The 21,965-nt window shown below is 38.6% G+C and overlaps 1 protein-coding gene across 1 annotated transcript in view; it reads right to left on the reverse strand.

The window, feature by feature from the left end:
- The window catches only part of LOC122806091 (extracellular calcium-sensing receptor-like), a 431,112-nt gene that overhangs the window by 15,524 nt on the left and 393,623 nt on the right, over positions 1–21,965 (reverse strand). Inside the window, exon 4 of the mRNA XM_044076329.1 lies at positions 7,503–7,626. Coding sequence (XP_043932264.1) covers positions 7,503–7,626 — 124 coding nt within the window. The remainder of the gene's footprint in view (positions 1–7,502; positions 7,627–21,965) is intronic.

A 21,965-nucleotide genomic window follows, 5' to 3' on the forward strand; every position in this document is an offset into this window, starting at 1 on the left:
CCATTTATTACTGTGCAATATTATTATCCAATTGGTAGTATAGCCCAGGGCTAAAGCTATTAGAGTGGCCTTGTACAGTATTACCAAAGGCAATGCAAGTACTCTTAATAGCTTAAATTATCTCTACACAAACCAGCTACAGTTAAAAGGTTTTAAAATATTTAATAATAAATAATTAAAACCACAAGACAATACTACTACACAGTCAGTGCTAGTCAAGAGTTCAGAGATCACACAGAAATACTTTAAAAAATCTGTAGGACAGTTCTGACATCACAGAAAAACACTTAGTCTAATTTTTCTAATTTCTAGCTATTTCTACAAGAAAACACACTTCTAAAATAACTTACATAAAGCATAAAGCAGTGCTGAGTTGGATGTTCAAGACAAAAATGCTTAATGCCCTCTGGTTCTCTCTGTTTAAATTGAAACTGCAGTTCTGATAAAACATTACATCATTTCACACTTTCCTAGTGTTCCCAGGCTGACCAAAACTGCATTTACATACTGTTACACTTAGAGCAATAAACAACATTCCATATGTAAATTCTGGTCATTAACTTTAGCCTTAAACAATAGGCAGAAGCCTTCATCTTGCCAGACTGGAGCTGACTTTAGATCAAAGGGTCACAACATGCTTTTACTGGGTCAGTAGAGAGCACTGTTGCCACATTTTTGTAACAGCATTTTTTTTTCATTTAAGACAATAAGCCTGTGATTCACATTCATATTTACAAATGAAAGAATTATGTATAAAATTCTATCTGGCTAGGCTGGCAGCCTTCACTCTTCTCTATCAGTCTTCACACAGGGTGCTGAAAGCAGTCAGTAATAAGGATTTGCGATCAAGCATCACTTGCCAAAATGAACTTTTTGCATTCAAAACAGAAAAAACAATGGCATTTGGTACTAGAGCTGCAACTTCCTCAACTGGTTGCATTCCAGTGTGATGTGGTCTCTTTAATGCTTTGTTCAAATCTCTTGGGTCAATACATATTCTGATTTAATATGTTCTTTTTTTTTGTGGGCTGCTACCATGGACGACACCCTTTCATTTGGTTATGTGACTGGACAAATTACACCTTGCTGCACCATTTTATCCAACTGAGCCTTAACTCTATTCTGCCTAGCTATCAGAACTTTTCTTGCTAGTCTGACCACAGGACTGACCTCTGGGTTTAACTTCATAGAATACACAACTGGAAGTTTGCCCAACCTGTCATCAAAAACATCAGCATACTCTAAGAAAATATTTTCAGTAAAGCTGGAACTAGGTATGTACTTATATGATGGGCTTCTTTGGTAAAGGAAAGCAAATTCATTCTCAAACTGTCTCTAAGACCCAATAATGACTACACAGGTCTTCAGACTACATAGAATAACAAGCTGTAACAGTTCCTAGCTAAATAACATGAAAGCACTACTGAGCCTTTGGTTTGAATTTCTTCACCTCCATAAGCATCAAGTTTTGCACAACTGGCCACATTTAGTTGCTCATTAGCTCTCACCTTAGCATATGTGCCTGCAGACATAACATTATACATTGAGCCAGTGTCTACTTTGAGCTCGGTGGATTTACCATTGATCTGGACAATAAAAAACACTTCATTCTTTGCCAACAAATTCACTGCATCAACCTTTTCCCCAATTAGTGGCATACCATCTACGTAGAAAGTAGAACTGTAGTTCTCTATTTAATAGACTTGCTTTTTTAAGTGAGTATTCTTTACAACTGTGTGAGGCTTACTTGATTTGCAAAACATTTGAAAATGGTTCCATTTTTTACACTTGTGGCATTGCTATCCAAATGCTAAGCACTTTTCTCTTTTAGACTAATGATTGGCACCACAATTGCGAGAGTTAACAACAAAGCTTGACTTGAGTTTTGCTGACTCACCCTTGTACTGCAGTGAGCATGTCCTTTTCTTAGAACATGCTGGGAAACTATGGGTTTTACCTGGAGAGCCTGCTGGTGTGGCAAGTGCCATGTGCTTACGGCTGCTTTTGCTAGCTATGTGTTGCATGCTGTCTACATTTGCTCTGGAGCCTACTAAAACCGTGCTGTTATCACTTTCAAGCATACTTGTGTGCTTTTCGGTAACCTCATGGATTTGACAAATCTCAATAGCCTTGCTTAGTGTTAAATCACTGTCATGAGGCAAAATCTTTCTCATGCTTCTTCTTCTTCTTCTTTCGGCTGTTCCCATTAGGGGTCACCACAGCAGATCAACTGTTTTCATTTCTTCCTGTCCTCTGCATCTTGCTCTGTCACACCAACCACCTGCATGTCCTCTCTCACCACATTCATAAACCTTATCTTAGGCCTTCCTCTTTTCCTGTTACCTGGCAGCTTCATACTTAGCATCTTTTTCCCAATATACTCTGCATCCCTCCTCAGCACATGTCCAAACCAATGTAATCTTGCCTCTCTGGTTTTGTCTCCAAACCTTCCAACCTGGACTGACCCTCTAATAAACTTATTCCTAATCCTGTCCATCCTCGTCACACCCAGTGCAAATCTTAACATCTTCAACTCTGCCACGTCAAGCTCTGACACCTGCCTTTTTGTCAATGCCATTGTCTCCAACCCATATAACATAGCTGGTCTCACTACCCTCTTGTAGGCCTTCCCTTTCACTCCTACTGGTACTCGTCTGTCACAAATCACTCCTGACACTCTTCTCCACCCACTCCATCCTGCCTGTACTCTCTTCTTCACCTCTCTTCCACACTCACCATTACTCTGAACTGTTGATCCCAAGTACTTAAACTCATCCACCTTCACCACCTCTACTCCCTACATCTTCACCATTCCTCTATCCTCCCTCTCATTCGCACACACATATTCTGTCTTAGTCCTGCTGGCCTTCATTCCTCTTCTCTCTAGAGCATATCTCCACCTCTCCAGGGCCTCCTCCACATGTTCCCTACTCACACTACAGATCACAATGTCATCTGCAAACATCATAGTCTACGGGGACTCCTGTCTGATCTTGTCTGTCAATCTGTCCATCACCATTGCAAATAAGAAAGGGCTCAGAGCTGATCCTTGATGTAATTCCACCTCCACCTTAAATGCATCTGTCACTCCCACCCCAGACCTCACCGCTGTCACGCTACCCTTGTACATATCCTGTACCACTCTTACATACTTCTCTGACACTCCCGACTTCCACATACAATACCACAACTCCTCTCTAGGCACCCTGTCATATGCTTTCTCTAAATCCATAAAGACACAATGCAACTCCTTCTGACCTTCTCTGTACTTCTCCATCAACATTCTCAGAGCAAACAACGCATCTGTAGTGCTCTTTCCTGGCATGAAACCATACTGCTGATCACTAATCATCACCTCGCTTCTTAACCTAGCTTCCACTACTCTTTCCCATAACTTCATGCTGTGACTGATCAGTTTAATCCCTCTGTAGTTACTACAGCTCTGCACATCACCCTTATTCTTAAAAATCGGTACCAAAACACTTTTTCTCCATTCCTCAGGTATCCTCTCACTTTCCAAGATTTCATTAAACAATCTAGTTAAAAACTCCACTGCCATTTCACCTAAACACCACCATGCTTCCACGGATATGTCATCTGGACCAACAACCTTTCCGTTCTTCATCCTCTTCATAGCCATTCCTTATTTCCTCCTTGCTAATCCACTGCACTTCATGATTCATGATCCACACATCATCCAACCATCTCTCCCTCTCATTCTCTTCATTCATCAACCCTTCAAAGTACTCTTTCCATCTGCTCAACACACTATCCTCGCTTGTGAATACATTTCCCTCGTTATCCTTTATTACCCTTACCTGCTGCACATCTTTACTAGCTTGGTCCCTCTGTCTAACCAATCGGTTCAGGTCATTTTCTCCCTCCTTAGTGTCCAACCATTTATACAACTTTTCATATGCCTTATCCTTAGCCTTCGCCACCTCTCTCTTTGCCATGCACCTCATCTCCTTATACTCTTGTCTACTTTCTTCATCTCTTTGACAATCCCACTTCTTTTTTGCCAACCTCTTTCTCTGTATACTCTCCTGTACTTTGTCATTCCACCACCAGGTCTCCTTGTCCTCCTTCCTCTTTCCAGATGTCACACCAAGCACCTTTCTAGCCATCTCTCTTACTAGCTCTGCTGTAGTTACCCAGCTATTTGGTAACTCTTCACTGCCACCCAGTGCCTGTCTTAACACTTCCCTGAACATCACCTCCCAATTACCCTTTTTCAATTTCCACCATTTGATCCTTGGTGCTGCCCTCACACTCATCCTCCTCTTCTTGATCACCAATGTCATCCTACAAACCACCATCCTATGTTGCCTAACTACACTTTCCCCTGCCACCACTTTACAGTCTCCAATCTCCTTCAGACTGGCCCTTCTACATAAGATATAATCCACCTGTGTGCATCTTCCTCCAGTCTTGTATGTCACCCTGTGTTCTCACTGCAGCGCTATTAATGTCATACACACGCCTGCCCTCTATCAGCTCATCTTTTAAATCACCAAACCAACACGTTTTAGCTTTGTTTCTCAGGTCAGTAATATAAGCTGCAAAAGTTTTCCATTTTTTCTGATCTCTTTTGTAAAACAAATGCCTCCCTAATGTAATATTTATCTGGAGGTTACACATTTCCCTGAATTTGCATTTCAGACACTCAGGGTCTTCCCTTGATTCAGCCTGTACAACAATGCAATGTTTTTCAACTTCTCCCTCATATACTGCTGGTGCATACACAAATGAACATTCTCTTTCAATGGCCTCTGACCCAGCTAGGTTAAGTAAAATAAATGCCCTGGTGCGTGCATCTTTGCCAGAATGAGCTGCTTGTATAAAAATATAGTACTCTTTCTCAAATATTCGCCAATTCTCTGCAATATTCTGATCAAATACAGGTGGTAAGGGTTTTCGAAATCCATCTGCCATATTAACACATACCAGTGAAGGGTTTTGCAAGTATGCATGAACACACACACATATACATATGACAGAAATTTATGCCAATATTTGTAACTATGCTCAATAGCACAACAAACCTCTGAATAACTGAACTTTGCAAAATAAGTCTCCCTGGGCACAATAATACTCTTGAAATTACTGTACTGTAAAATATCACCTCTTATCAGTGTAAGAAACATTTCAAATAACTGCACTGTGTGAATGAACTGGGCAGAAGAAGCTCAGAGTAAGAAAAATTTCAAAGTAATTGCACTTTGCGAATAAACAGTACACAGCACACTGAAACTTTCCCAAAATAGCTGTGCTTTGCTAAATAACTCTTTACAGTGCAGGAGACAATCTGTAATGGCAGCACGTTGTGAATAGATACACACAGCAAAAGAAACTTTTTGAAATGGCTGTATTTTTACTGTACTTCATGAAATAGTTGCACTTTGTACACAAATACACTCTTTGGAATAAATGCAAAGTAATAAACACACACTGTAAGCATGTTTGCACACTTTGAGATGCTTCAAATAGCTCTAGTTGTGCCCTGAATACAATGTAAAATAGTAGTTTATGCCAAAACACAGTAATTTGCCAAAAAAATTGCAATTGCCTTGCTTTATTTATGCTTAATGTGCCCTTCTTTGCCCTTATTATAGTTATTTTGTTTGTTTAATCTTTTTTCATGCCCATTATACTTTCTTGTGCTCGTCTTACTCTAAACATGCCCATTTTGCTTTAAACATGCTTGTTTTATCAAATATCTTAATTTTAAATATTTTGTTTAATTAATAAACCTTTTGCATCTCTCACTTGTTTAATAATGCGGTTTGGGCCCTTGTAATGCTTCGTTTTATCTTTTTTATAAAATAAATTGTTCATGCAAGTTTTCATTACCTTTTGTTCATTTTGGCCCATTTTTGTGCTTTGTTCTCTTAGTTTGCTTTCACTATTAACCCTGCATTTCATAGCTCTGAAAAGCAGTGTCTGGAATCCTGGTTTTGAAACCATGTCACTCATCCAGTCATGATAAAACAGACAAGCTTTTGTGGGTTCTGTTCAAGCAGCTTTATTATGTACAAACACATCAGGATTCAGGCTTAATAACTTTAACTTAGATAAACTTATAAACAAACTAGCTATTGCACTCATACATGCTCACTCTCTGGTTGCACTCTCAAAATGGCACTGAGGCTAGCACATGCTTGCTATTTATATGCATGTTCAGTCCCTGGAAATGCTTCTTAAAGGTACAACACAGCTCTCTGTTCTACAGGATGGATGAGGCCAATCTATAACCAAAATGGGATAGGTTATGACGAGCACAAAAAGGGAAGTTGGGTAGGCTTAAAAATGGCCCACAAAAGGAAAGGGCAGCTAGCCTAGTACTTACCTATGACCCTATAAAGCAAGTAACACAGGGAAAAGAGGACACCCCTGTCTTGTTCCTTTGCTAAACTCAGGTTGTTAGACAGGAATCATCCTACCTTAATTCTTGACTCTGACCCTTCATATAGCCTCCTAATTAACCACATAATTCTGCCAGAGTGTGCAAATGCTTTCATTGCCCTCATCATAAAGTTCCAGTTGACACTATTGAATGCTTTCTCTACATCAAGGCCCACCAACAGTGGCATTTTTTTTTACCAGACCCATGAACAGTGGTAATTTTTTACATTCTGCTACCCACTGGATCACCATTGTTCTTTGCTGTTATATGTTGGCCTCCCCTCCAGAAATTCATATTAATCCATATCTATCAGTGTTGGCATTATCATTGCCATTCTCTTAGCCAGCCTCAATGTAGAAACATTGCAATCATGATTTGAAATTGAAATGGGTCTATATGAATTTAAGTCTGAATTGTTACCTTCTTTTGGTAATTATAGCCTTTTGCAATGATTTCTGGGAGAAATATGTAAGGATTTGAATGCAAATGTTAGTTAATTTTTTCATTTGGTCCAGGATTTGACTCTTTGTTTCACTGGACATCCAGAGAGCATAGTTTGCTTTTTTGTAGTGGGGAATAGGAGGGAAGTATTTAGTTTGTGTGGTGAGCCAGACATTAGGAGGAGCATGCAGCATCACTTTCTTACGAGAGCTAAAAACTGGGACTGGACTAATGCTGAATGTTCCATTTAAAAAGCATGGATATGAGTATAGAATTTATTTCTGATAAGTATAAGAATCAGTGGTGCCTTAGATTTTTCATTAGATCAGAAAAAGTGCTGGGCAGGGTTCACCAAGGTTAGAGATTATAGTTAGAGTGTGATTTTTTTTTTCTGATGACTACATCATGAAGTGAATAGTTAAATGAGTGTGCATAGAGTCTATCATATTAAATGTTTTGTCTTGGATTTTAGCACCTTCTATAAGAAAATTAAATGAGCAACTGGTCTATGCCTGCTGCTTTCTGTTGCCTACGTTACTTCAAAGACTGAGTACAGATTGTGTCTTTTCTACACATTTTGTCTTTAAACATGCATTTTTCTCCAGTAGTTATGATATTAGCCAATTGATTTATTGATGGTAGAATTTCTACTTACCAGTCTGGTTTGCAATCTCTCCTTGAGAACACGGTAAGCAGTCAAAACAGCACAAAGGTTGTCCACTTTGAGAGGCCTTTCTGTAGCCAGTTTGACAGCTTTCACTGCAGAAAGAGTGAGGCACCTGGAAGAAAGAAGTGTAAACTTTGGATACACCATTATTTAATTTCTAAAGCCTTGCAGCTCAGGGACAGCAGCAGCATTGTGCCCTAAGAGCTGCAACATCACTGTGCTCATGTTAGTAATGCATGCTAACTCTTACATTGGACCTTATTTTAAAAAAGCCTTTCTGTAACACTACCATTACATCAGACACTCAGACACACATCACATTCATCAACACATGCATGCACAATACTATAGCTGCCCCCTTACTTAGCCCTTCCTTTAACTCTAATGCACACTGTCTTAACTATATATATATATATATATATATATATATATATATATATATATATATATATATATATGTATGTATGTATGGGTCTAGGACACATGCTCAACTAGCATATGTCCGAATCACAAAACATTTAACACACATACACAAAAGCGCTTAACATAGAAAAACACTTCCTTGTATGTGTAGCTCAAAAAAAAAAATCTACGTTTTTGCAGGGGGGTGAACCCTCACACCCCCTCTACTTTATTATTCTCACTCTGAGATTGCACTACAGTGAGGAAAAGGGAATTTTCCCTTACCCGCACTGTAGTCCGATCCAAGAAACAGGCACACATTCACAAAAGTGCTTGTTGATGTTAAGCGCTTTCGTGTATGTGTTTTCGATGTTTTGTGATTCGGACATATGCTAGTTGAGCATGTGTCCGGATCCCATATATATATATATATATATATATATATATATATGTGTGTGTGTGTGTGTGTGTGTGTGTGTGTGTGTGTATATATACCCATTCATCCATTCACAACCCCTTTCTACCATTTTTTGCACATGGGGTCAGTGTGTCACTTAAACAGTGACAATCATTTAGAGCCAAGGTTCACATCACCAGGTGGAGCCAAGGTTCACATCACCAGGTGGCTAATCCTGCTGCTGTTGTTCTTCCATACCACACACTCACACCTATGGACAATTTATAGTCTCCAATCTACCTATTGCATGTCTTTGGAATGTAGATGGAATCCAGAGCATACAGAAGAAACGCACTCATACACAGGGAGGACATGCAGACTCAACACAGAAGGTAACCCAGGCAAGAATCAAACCAGGAAAGCTCTTGTTATGAAGCGACAGTGCCATCCACTGTGACATTGTGCCTTCCTTATCTGCATATATATTAATATATTTATTATAATATACGGTATATTCATATGCAATATATATGCATTGGATGAGTCCACTTTTAAATTTCGAAATACCAAAATCTTGAGTTTTGACATACCGAACTCAAAACATTGAGATTTTAGTATCTTGAAACTTAAAAGTGAGCAAAATAAAAAAGAAAGAGAGCTAAAATAATGTTTTTGCAGGGGGCAATCCCCCCTGCACCATCCACACCCCCCTATTTAAATATACCAAATCCGAGATCGCACTACAGTGAAGAGAACGGTAATGCTTCCGTTTCACTTACAATTCTCTTCACTGTAGCACAATCTTGGAGTTGGTAAATTAACGTAGGGGGGTGTGGGGTGTAGGGGGGGCTTGCCCCCCTGCAAAAACATTATTTTACTTGTTTATTTTGTTCACTTTTCAGTTTCAAGATACCCAAATCTCGATGTTTTGAGTTCGGTATCTCCAAACTCGAGATTCTAGTATTTTGAAATTTAAAAGTGGACCCACATTAGATACATACTATAGTTAGTATATTTAATTTTGGGTGTGTAAGGCAGAGCCCTCATACTGGGGGGCATAGGAGCAATACCCCTCTATGTGAAAAGTTGTTGTTTTTTGTTTTACTTTTTGTAAGCACAAATGCAACCTATTGGCTTATATTTGCAATTACTTTTTTTACGATGATTTTAGTAGTGATTAATGGTAATCTGCAGTGATTTTGCTTGATGTTTTGTGTTTCAGACAAACTCACTAGCAATTATCCATTATAAACTTCTATTATATTTTCTGCATTAGCAACCAAACCCCGCTTACCTGCCCCAAACAAAGTTCATTCATTTGACACCTGTAACACCTGACTAGTACTGCACTTGAAAATAAGTGAATTTATTGACCTTTCCAGGGAAAGGGAACTTTTGTAAAAAAAAAATATACTTTCACTAAAAAAAAGAAAAAAAGGCATTCAACAGCCTATAGCAGACATAGGTCCTTTTACACCGAAGACTGTAATGCCAGCAAGATAGTTCAACGTGATTCAGTATAATTTATGAAGATTGTTTTAAGACAAAATAAGAATGATTCTCTTCAGCAGTACAGAAACATAAAACTGTCTCATATTTTGTTTTTTCAGTACAATAAAGAACAGTCTGAAAGCAACACGGAGCACAGTTCTTTGCTGGGAACTTCTGAGTCCTGAAAATGGTTCGCCAGGTGCCTTTTATTCATTGTATTTTATGCATGCACATGCTGAGTTTTCACTTGTAGCAGAGCTTTTATTTCCAGTAGCAGTGTTATCAAGTACACAGCAGCCATATTTAAGTTAACAGTAGCTATCTTTTAAGTCAGCAACATCAGCTTTTAAGTGTATAACAATACATGTCCTTACATTCACAGCTGCTGTATTCATAACTTATGAGAATCCCCTGCCATAGAGGCTCGTTGTATGGCCATTCTACCAAAGCCTACCATTGTTTTAAGGTATGCTCAATGTCACCTAAATACTCCTCATGTAGCATAGGGCATAAAGGTGATGCTCAAGCATACCATCCTCAGAACGAAGCTGAAAAATGCTTGAAACCACCACGAAGTAAATTAAAAGACATTTATTGTTAAAACAAGAACAAGCGCTTTCACGCAATGTAGATTGCGCTTCTTCAGGTTACAAATTACACAAGATATGACCATCTTATATAGTAAGACATTAATTTCAATTATGCAATTAAGTTAAACATAAATTAGTGTATAATTAAGAAAGATTCATCAAAAATTCAACAAAAATTCAACATTAACCAGGCTAAATCTCAACCAAAAACCTGGATAAAACATTCAGAACATTGATAATCCTAGTGACTTTTCATAGACTAGTAACTTTTCATAAACTAAGACCTCATGGGCAAGTTATCATCAAGAGTAAGCATAACATCCATAATTAGTATCAATATACTTCATTAATCATTCTTGAGGAAGCCATGCCCATGTTTGGAAAAGGCTCATTCAGAGTATAACATCATTAATTGAGTTGTATTGTCATGTCGACAAAACAAGATAAAGACAAATAAATATTTCTTAGTATTTATACTGATGAGTGCATAGGTACGATGCCATGTGTTGTCATAGCTTTATAGTATAAAATAAAATAAGGTGATCATGTTCAAAATCAGCATAAAAGAAATACGAACTTCGTTTATAATTGATGTGAATGTAGCCCGTATATCATTCTTAAGGAAGTCTTGCCCATGTATGGCAAACAGCTGATCCAGAGCATTTCCTTTGTGAAGCAGCTTTCATATCAACAAAAACAAAACAAAGCAAAATAAAGTGAATATCTTCTAGTTTTATACTAGCAAACACTTAGTGGTAACACTATATGCCATAAAGGCATAGATGCATAAAACATGACATGATAATCATAATTACACAAAATATTCTATGCAACTGCCACGTAAAATAAAATGAAAACAACAAAGGTAGGACGGCTGAGCTAAAACTGAACTACAGCTGAAACTAAGGCATATGAAAACCTATAGGATCAATTTCATCTCATGTAGACTCTGTCATTGAAGGAAGATCTATAATAATACAATAATAATGATACAAGATCACTTATACGTGTTGAATGATACAAGATAAACCTCTACTGTGAAACAATATGTGTAGAATATAAATAAAATATATGAATATATGTTGTAAATAAATAAATAATCAAGTAAATATCAATTTATATGTACAAACCCAATATTATAAAATATCATGCTATATATAAAATGTTAAAAATCATTAATGTCAAATACACACGCCTATAGTAAACGATTGTGCTCAAGGAGAGCGACAAGCTGTGTAAAACTATATTGCAGACAAAACAACTGAATTAAAAACCAAGATGGTTGTATAAAATATACAAACATTCTAAGTTAAACAAAAATATATATTGGCATCTATTAGAATCAATATCATACTAAGAGTCAAAATCATGTAATAATTGATTCCTAGGTAGTTCCGTATACAGTGGAATATCTGAATGTGCTGGCAAACATGCCAAAATAATAGACATATTATAAACAAGCCATATCATTGTTGCTAAAAATATCAACTAATATCAGCAATGGATATTCATAGGACATATATTACGATCATCAGGCGAGAAGTATGAAGTACCTAAAAGCTAACCATGATAGGCAGCTTAGAACAGAGCTGAAGGTCTTCATAGAGAAATATTACTTATAGAGTGTACACAATATAACACATTATTTATTCATTTAAAGATGTGAGTAACAGGATAGTAAATCAAGTGGGACCTAGCAAAGCTGGTCAGATATTGACCACAGTATTTAGACCAGGTGGTATATGGGCTTTCAATCTTAAGATCCATCTAAGTTCGAAGGTTTCCAGGGTGTTCATATGGTCACCTTCCCTTCTATTCGGATCTATTATTTGTAAGACCTGGAACACAAAGCTATGTTTAGGATGGATGTTACAATGCATAGCCAATGCATTAGTAGTGCTGTTTCTTCTTATGTCGTAGACGTGGTTATATATCCGATCTCTAAGTCTACGTGAAGTCAATCCCATATAATAACTATCGCAAAGGTTACAAGTAGCTAAATAGATAACATTTCTGGTGTTACAAGTTGCATAGAACGTAGATTTTGTACTTAGTTCAATACCTAAAGCATTGGAGCCACTCTTCTTAATAATGTATCCGCAAAGCGAGCATTTTCCACATGGAAAAGTGCCTGTTTTCAATTGAGACCTAACATCAATGGATGTAATGTCTAGTCTTTCTTTACATAGCAACCTTTTTAAATTCAAACAATTCGTGTATCTGAAAACTGGTTTTTCACTAAGTATTTCTGAAACTATTATATCTGATCGCAAGATTTTCCAATTTCCTCTCACTATATTGGTTAAATGCTGCACATCACTAGTATATTTTATATCATATTGTACTTTTTGAATCCCGTTTTTTATTATATGGGGTTTGGAGAATTTAATCTGGGGGATGGCATTATCAAGTATAGATTTCAACACATCATCTATCAGTTTCAAGGGATAACCCCTAGCTATAAAATATTTCTTCTGAGTATTAATTAAGTCAAGAGCATCTGAATAGTCACTACATATTCTCAATATCCTGCTCATCTGGTTCCTTACTATATTTTGAAAGATATGGCGCGGGTGTAAACTGCTGTAATGGAGGATCCCATTCCTCCAGCAGGATTTTCTATAAAGCGTGGTTACTAATTCACATTTAGTGTCTTTCTTGATAGTGATATCTAGAAAATTAATATTAAACTTAGAAAATTCATGAGTGAATTTGAAAAAGGAAGTAGTGCTATTCATATAGTTGATGAATGAATTTAAAGTTGCTTCATCCCCATTCCACAATATTAAAATGTCGTCTATAAAACGTCTATATAAGACGACATTTTCAAACCTGGGATCGTTAAAGATGTGTTCCTTTTCCCACTCAAAAACAACAAGGTTGGCATATGCATTAGCACAGGGGGTGCCCATGGCCACCCCCCATGTTTGTGCATATACCTTGTTTTCATAGAGGAAAATGTTGTTATTCAGGACAAGGTCCAACATACAACATATATTCATGATCTCAACATTATCAATTTTTAGTTCTGTCATGTGAGTTCTTATTGCATTTACACCATATTCATTAGGAATATTGGTGAAAAGACTCTCAATATCTAGTGTTACTAACAAGGTTTCATATTTTATATTATTTTTCACCATGTCCAATTTCAGGTCATCCAACAATCTAAAAGAGTCAAGTAGTATAGTGGGTACTTTCTTAACAAGCACTCCCAATCTAGTTTGTATATATGAAGATATATTTTGTGTTACCCAGTGATCACCTGATACAATGGGATGCAATGGGGGTGGATGTTTGCCCTTGTGTAGCTTGGGCAACCCTTTGATTATAGGTATCAAAGGAAAATCTATCATCAGGAAGTCATAAAGAGATTTGTCAATAGATCTGGTCATTAACATATCATACAAAGTATCAGAAACATACTGTATTATTGATTTTACACCCGATTTCTCTATTTCCTTATATGCACTGTCATTATTCAGCATGTTCAACATTAGCTGCTGGTAAAAGATTGTGTCCATGGCAACAATGCCCCCTCCCTTATCTGCTGGTTTAAAAACAAGACTATAATCATTACATAGATTTTGCAACTCAGATCCCTCTATCGCACTTAAATTAACGAAGATGTTTTTTTTTTCATGACAATCATAGTAAAGGTAAAAGTCCCGTTCGCACGTTTTCAAAAAACATTCAACAGATTGTACAGGTGGGGGCATAAAGGTACTTCTCTTCCTACAAGCAGTAACATCACGTTGGTTATTTACAAGGTTAGATGAATTGTCCTTGAATAACACCTTAAGGGAAAGTTTCCTACAAAACTTACGCAAACCTATTAAGGTATCAGATATAATACTATGTTTTGAGGGGATAAATGATAAACCCTTGTTCAGTATATCCTGTTCATTTGATGTAAATGATCTAGTTGATAAATTAAAAAACAAACAGTTTATACTTTCATCCTTCTTCTTTGTTGCGATGTCTCTCCCGATAATTTCCTTTTTCCCCTTCCCCGACTGGTGGAGCGAGTACGCACTGCTTCTTTGTAGGGGAGGGGAAAATTTAAGGGCACAGGTGCCATGAACTTAGTGTTTAGACCAACAGTTTTAGGTTTCGCACCCAAGGTGCTTTGTGGAACAAATCCCTGCTGATTGCAGGGTAGAGAAGCCACAGGTGTGTCAGATGGATCAGATACCTCATTGATGGCACTGTCTAACTGCAATCTATTGTCAATCATTTCATTCTGTACAGTCACAATGTTATTATTAGTGGAACTAGAGGCTGTTACTATTTGTTCAGGACGTGGCTTATTATTCAAACCAGGTCTCGGCCATATGAAAATACGGCCGAGGCAAAAATCCTCACAGTCACGTTTCAGTTTTCTGATTTTTGTTTGTTCCAATTTGCCACTGTATAAAGACAACTGTCTATTCATGGCTTGCACTTTAGATTTGCAAAACTCAGTCTGATAAATAGTGGTAAGTGAATTATACTGTTCCTCTACCTTAGTAAGAAGCTCCGCTTCAATCGGTGTAAAGTAATCCAATAATAGCTGGATGTATCTGTTTCCAAAATCGATATTCAGCTTTTGCCATTGTCGAAGTAGCTCGGGATGGCTATCCCCGTAGGTCGGCATGCATAGGACACGCATGCCGCGGGGGATAACCTTGAAATGTAGGCACGCTTGTAAATGCCTTCTCTGCCAGACTAGCCTATGCAGGCGATACAGATCATTTTCTAAAGCTCTCAGGCTTCCGAAAAACTCATACATATTCTCGTTCGTATTAGATGGACTAGTGTGAGCTTCACCGTTAATGTCCATATGTAGTAGCGGATTATCCTTCTGGTAAAAAAGGCAGTTCCAGTTCTCATTAGCCATCGTACTTACTGGGTTGTAATCTAATTCAATGTTCTGCGTATCCATCGTGTGAAAACCGGTCAGAAGCAAAAACAGAAACACCAACAGCAAAAAACAAAGACCGATCATCCAAAGGTTTCTTACATCAAAGGTAGAGGAACGAAGCTGAAAAATGCTTGAAACCACCACGAAGTAAATTAAAAGACATTTATTGTTAAAACAAGAACGAGCGCTTTCACGCAATGTAGATTGCGCTTCTTCAGGTTACAAATTACACAAGATATGACCATCTTATATAGTAAGACATTAATTTCAATTATGCAATTAAGTTAAACATAAATTAGTGTATAATTAAGAAAGATTCATCAAAAATTCAACAAAAATTCAACATTAACCAGGCTAAATCTCAACCAAAAACCTGGATAAAACATTCAGAACATTGATAATCCTAGTGACTTTTCATAGACTAGTAACTTTTCATAAACTAAGACCTCATGGGCAAGTTATCATCAAGAGTAAGCATAACATCCATAATTAGTATCAATATACTTCATTAATCATTCTTGTGGAAGCCATGCCCATGTTTGGAAAAGGCTCATTCAGAGTATAACATCATTAATTGAGTTGTATTGTCATGTCGACAAAACAAGATAAAGACAAATAAATATTTCTTAGTATTTATACTGATGAGTGCATAGGTACGATGCCATGTGTTGTCATAGCTTTATAGTATAAAATGAAATAAGGTGATCATGTTCAAAATCAGCATAAAAGAAATACGAACTTCGTTTATAATTGATGTGAATGTAGCCCGTATATCATTCTTAAGGAAGTCTTGCCCATGTATGGCAAACAGCTGATCCAGAGCATTTCCTTTGTGAAACGCGCTTTCATATCAACAAAAACAAAACAAAGCAAAATAAAGTGAATATCTTCTAGTTTTTATACTAGCAAACACTTAGTGGTAACACTATATGCCATAAAGGCATAGATGCATAAAACATGACATGATAATCATAATTACACAAAATATTCTATGCAACTGCCACGTAAAATAAAATGAAAACAACAAAGGTAGGACGGCTGAGCTAAAACTGAACTACAGCTGAAACTAAGGCATATGAAAACCTATAGGATCAATTTTACCAAATTTGCCATTCTACCAAAGCCTACCATTGATTTAAGGTATGCTCAATGTCACCTAAATACTCCTCATGTAGCATAGGGCATAAAGGTGATGCTCAAGCATACCATCCTCAGAACTTCTTTGCCATCAGTCCAAATGCTGCTTCTCCCAAGGTTGTTATAAACCTGGAGGCTTGGCTGGCTGTGTTGTAGGATTTCTCTGCTGGCTAAGATCTGGTGAGGAACATGTCTGACGCGGCTTTTCAGGCTTCCATTTCGGATGTTCAGGGGGAATCACGGTTGATTGTTTATGGAGGATCTAGGGGAGTTCCACAGGGTCTACTTAAGGAAGAAGTTACTACTATGGTTCTGAAATGCCGTCTTAAGTGTGAACCTTCTCAGTTTTCTAGGGTGGACATTCCCTTAAAAAAGAAACAGAAAACTGAACATGTTTCTTCTGCTCCTAGGGATCCACAAAGCGAGTGGCAGGCCTTTGTTCAGGGGCTATTTAATGCTTTAATGTCATTAAGACCTTTTCAAGGGGTTTCTGTTCCTGCTCCTCCTTGGTCCTCTTCTACACTTAAAAGGCCAAAAGAACTGAATTCTTCCGAGGAAGAGTTGGATTCTGATGAAGAATCCCTTACTTATTCTACCCAGATTCCTTCTTATTTAGACTACTGGTCTGAGGAGGAGAAATCTAATAGTCCAGATATTCCTTCTGTGGAAATTTCCTTTGGGGACACAATGTCTAGGATGATGGAATTTTTTAAGTGGGATTGTGCCCAGGTCTGTGATATCCATAGGAGGTACTATGAGTTACTGCAGATGAACTCCTCTTAAACCTGTGGCTATTCCTCCTGTTTTGGCTGCTTTACTGAATGTTTTTTCCAATGCCTCTAAAGCACCTGATTCTCTGCTCCCTGCTCCCAAGAAGTCTGATAGGTTTTATAGGATGCCTGATGATTGTTTCTTTTTGTTCAGAAGTCCTGCTACTGACCCCTCTGTGGTGTCTGTAGCCTCTGATAAGCCATCTCAGTTGCTTCTTTTGTCCAAGTTACTGCCTTCTAACAAGGACAGCAGAACCACGGACAAGCTGGGTAAGAAGGTTTATACTTCAGCTACCCTGGCTTTTAGGGCTATTAATTATCAGACAGTATGTGTTGGCTCTTCTTTTTCAGGCTTGTCAGCATTTTTCTGATCTTCTAGACTCTGAGAGTAAACCTTCTGCTCCTTCCTTACTAGGGACTTCCTGTCAAGTAGCTCATCATTCTATCAAATGTAACTATGATGCAGCAAATGCATCTTCTAGGGCTGCTGCTTTTGGTTCAGTAATGAGGAGGTATGCTTGGCTTAGGCTTCAACCTTTGCCTGATGATATTAGGACTAAGTTGATGGATGCTCCTCTGGATAATAAACTTTTGTTTGGGAAAGTGGATGTTCATTTGTTTAAGTCTCTTCAGGAGAAGGGGAAGGCCTTACAGGAACTTAAACATGTGTTTGTTTCTCCTGTGCAAACATTTCAGAGAAACTACCCTTCTAAGTCAGCCTTTGTTTGCAGGCAACCTCGCCCTCCTGCTAAAGGTAAAAAGGGTGGTAAACGGGCTCCTCCTGCTAAGGCCACTCAGACTGCAGGGATTCAAAAGCCTTCCTTTCCTGACAAACCAGGTGCTGTTTGACTATCCACCTGTTCCCAGCCACATTCCTGTTTTTCTTTGCCTTTCTCTTTCTCTTCCTTTTTGGCTTCACATCACCAAGGATTCTTGGGTTCTGTCAATCATTCGTCAGGGGTATTTCATGGTGTGGATTTCCCATCCTCTTTTTATGGCATTCCTGAGCCTCCTCAGGAACAACTTCCCTTTTTCCCAGAGGTTCTTTGAGATCTCTTGTATCAGGGTACTATTCAAGAGGTGCCTGTATCCCAGAGGGGGAAGGGGTTTTATTCAATAATATTTCTAGTGCCCAGAAAAGAGGGTATTTGAAGACCTATTCTAGACCTTGCCCTTTTCTGAAAGTGCCTTCCTTTCAGATGTTGTCTCTTCAGACCCTGTTTCCTCTCCTCCCTCAGGGCTTTCTGGTATCTCTGGATCTCAAAGATGCTTATCTCCATATTTTGATCCATCCTCTTTTCAAGAAATGTTTGCATTTCCCTGTTGCTTCCTAGCATTTTCAGTTCTGTGCTTTGCTCTTTGGCCTTTCTACTTCCCCAAGGGTGTTCACCAAATCCCTCGCTACTATGATTGTTTTTTGCAAGCTTCAAGGGGTCCAAATATTTCCTCACTCATACGACCTGCTGATTCAAGCATCCTCTCCAGAGGTCCTTTTCCAAAATCTTTGTTTTTGCCATTTCTCTTCTTTAGAGTCTGGGTTTCACAATAAACTTCAAAAAGTCTTCCCTGACTCCTTAGAATCATGTCTTTCTGGGTTGCAGGATTCAGATGGTGCCTATGCTGGCATCCTTGTATCCTCCAAAGGCCTTAACTCTCGTTTCTTACTTTCAAACTCCTTCCCCTGACCTCCATTACAGCCAGGGAGTTTCTGAGAGCTCTGGGTTTCATGGCTTCCACCATTCTAATGCTCCCTCTGGCCAAACTCCACATGAGGAAGTTCTAGTGATTTCTGAAGTCGATGTGGCTTCAACATGTGCATCCTCTAGACTTTACAGTTCCTCTTCTTCCCTGTCTTAAGAAGGAACTTTTATGGTGGATTCAGCAGTTGTCTGAATCCAGGGCTCCCTTTTCATCCTCTTCTTCCCTCACAGGATCTGCTCACAGACTTCAAATGTGTGATGGGGAGCAATGTTTGGCTCCCTAAAGGTACGGGAAGTGTGGTTGCCTCATCAGCAGAAGGAGCACATCAACATCAAAGAGATGAGAGCTCTTATGCTGGCTCTTCAGGCCTTTCATCCTCTTTTTCCCTCCAGGGCCTCTCAAGGTATTCACAGACAATACCACAATTATGTGGTTAATCAACAAACGGGAGAACAAGATCTTACCTTCTTTGCTGGCTGGCACTTCTGATATGAGATCTGGCTATCAAGTATCAAGTGACTCTTCAGGCAGTTTATATCCCTTCACATCACAACATTGTGGCAGACACTATTCAATCCCACAAATAGATGCTTCACAAGGATGTGTTTCTGGACATTGTACACGGTCACCAGTGGGGTACTCCTCAAGTAGAGTTCTTTGCCTCCCATCTGAACAGACAACTTCCTCTGTTTTGTGCCAGAGTCCCAGGTCCTCTGGTGTGGAAGGTAGATGCCCTTTCATTTTCTTGGAAGGGGATGTTTCTTTATACATTCCCTCCCCTTCCTCTCATTCTGAGAGTCCTGTTCAAGATTCAACAGGATGCACCCAGAATCTTGTTGGTGACTCCCTTTTGGCTGTGACAGCACTGGTTCCCTTTACTTCTGCATCTAGCCAAGGGCAATTATCACAAGTTACCTCAAAGGGTGGATCTACTCAGACAAGACAAGGGATAGTTCATCCATCCCCACCTGTCCACGCTTCTGCTGACACTGTGGGTGATAGGGTTTTGATTCCTCATAGACATTTTTTTTGAGGACATGCAGGTCCTGCAGGAGGCAAGAAACCTACTACTAAGAAATCCTACTTAACTAATGGAAGAGGTTTTCTATTTGGTGTGTCTGTCATAACCTGGACCCATTTACTCTGGATGTTCCTTTGGTTCTTTCTTATTTGTGCGAGTTGCTCAGTGCTGGTTTGGTCTATTCTTATATTAAGGCCCACTTATCAGCTCTTTCTTCTTGTCTGCCTTTTACTCCTCCTTTGCCTTCTAGATTTGAGGCTAAGCAATTTCTTAAAGGCATTCTTAATATTAGAGCTCGTAGGAAGCCTGCTCCTCCTCTCTGGGATCTTACTTTCATTCTGAAAAAATTGACTCAGGCTCCTTTTGAGCCTGCTGTTTCAGCCTCCTTGCAACATTGTTTTTAGAAGACAATTCTTTTGTTAGGTCTTACTTCTGTCAGACTGGTGTCTTAGTTGCAAGCCCTTATGGCTTGGCTGTCTTTTTTGATATTCCATGAGGACAGGGTGTCCTTAAATAGCAATCCTTTTATGCCCAAGGTGGTTAATGAGTTGTCACTTAGTCTATAAATTTGCCTACTTTTTTCCCCTCTCTGCAATCTGATAGTGAGAGGGTGCTACATACCTTAGATGTGCATAGACAGCTCAGATTTTATTTGGATAAGACTAAAGGTATCAGAAACTCTGATCAGTTATTTCTTTCCTTTCATCCTAGGTCTTTAGGATTGGCTGTTTCCAACCAAACTATTTCTACTTGGATTTCAAAGGCTATTTGTTTTTGTTACATTTTTCATGGTGAGAGCCTTCCTTCTTCTGTAAAGGCTCATTCTACTAGAGTTGTGGCTTCTTCTGGTGGTTTTTTCGAGGGTCAAACACTAATTCTATTCTTGAAGCAGCTACCTGGACTTCTGTGCATACTTTTATCAAACACTACAAGCTGGATGATATCTCTGGAGCTAGAGCTTTTTGCTAATGGCATTGTTCATGGCTTCTTAGAGGGCTGTCCTGCTGCTTCCTCCTCCCAAGTTTCTTCTCATTTATTTATTTTATTTATTTCCAGTTTGATTACCAGGGAAGTGCACTGGGCCAAAATGACCCATTTTCAGTGGAGGCCCGGGGAGAAAAGCTCCAAGATACATTATACAGTCGAGAATACAAAGATACAAAAGTGTAGAACTTACATTATATAATAGTTACAAATAAGTACATTCAGTGACACGCATAGTCAACAAAAATCACTGTGGGTGATCTTATGGGTTATATAGTTTCATTAGAGCAAACACTCATGTATTTGGTGTGAAAACAGTTTACATACAAACATTTGAGTAAATGTGGATGCACTTTACATGCACACTTTTAAAGTAGGAAGCTATTTACAATATTTACAAAGTAGAGTCTTGTGATAAGTAGATATAAGAGTTGAAGAGTGCTAAGAAACACTCATAGGAAATTAGCTATGGGAGATTATAGAGAGCTTAGGAACCAGAGAGAGAATTACCTGGGGACAATATACTTGGAATGATTAGGCGGGGTGAAGGCAGGTGCATATCCATTTTGTGGACAGGTGCTTGAAAAGCTGGATTTTGAAGTTTTCTGAGTTCGGTATGGTTCTTAGAGAGGAAGGAAGAGAGTTCCATTTTTGCCTAGTGAGACAGGAGGAGAAGTTGGCCAGCTGGATGTTTGGGTTTGTGGATAGCAACTAGGTTTTGATGTTCAGATCTGAGAGTTCTGTTGGGGGTGTAAGGGGGAAGGATATTTGTTAAAGATGGGCATTTTGTTGGGTGTAATACAAGTCTGTGTGCAGTGGTGAGTTGGAGAATGTCTAAGTAGTTTGGGAGTTCAAGCCAATTTAGGGATCGTTGGGTAAGGCAATGATGGGTAGAAGTTTTGGAATTGGTGGCAAATTTAGAGATTTTATTGTAGCAGTTTTCCAGTTTGGAGGTGATAGAGGTGGACAGGTTAGTTAAGAGAGGGGCCTCATATAATAAGGAAGGAAGTAGATGAGTAGTGGTCAGAGTATGCCTAGTAGAGAAAGAGAGAAAG

The sequence above is a fragment of the Protopterus annectens genome, chromosome 7.part0 (assembly GCF_019279795.1).
Source record: "Protopterus annectens isolate FY-2018-M chromosome 7.part0, PAN1.0, whole genome shotgun sequence".
Taxonomy (NCBI): domain Eukaryota; kingdom Metazoa; phylum Chordata; order Ceratodontiformes; family Protopteridae; genus Protopterus; species Protopterus annectens.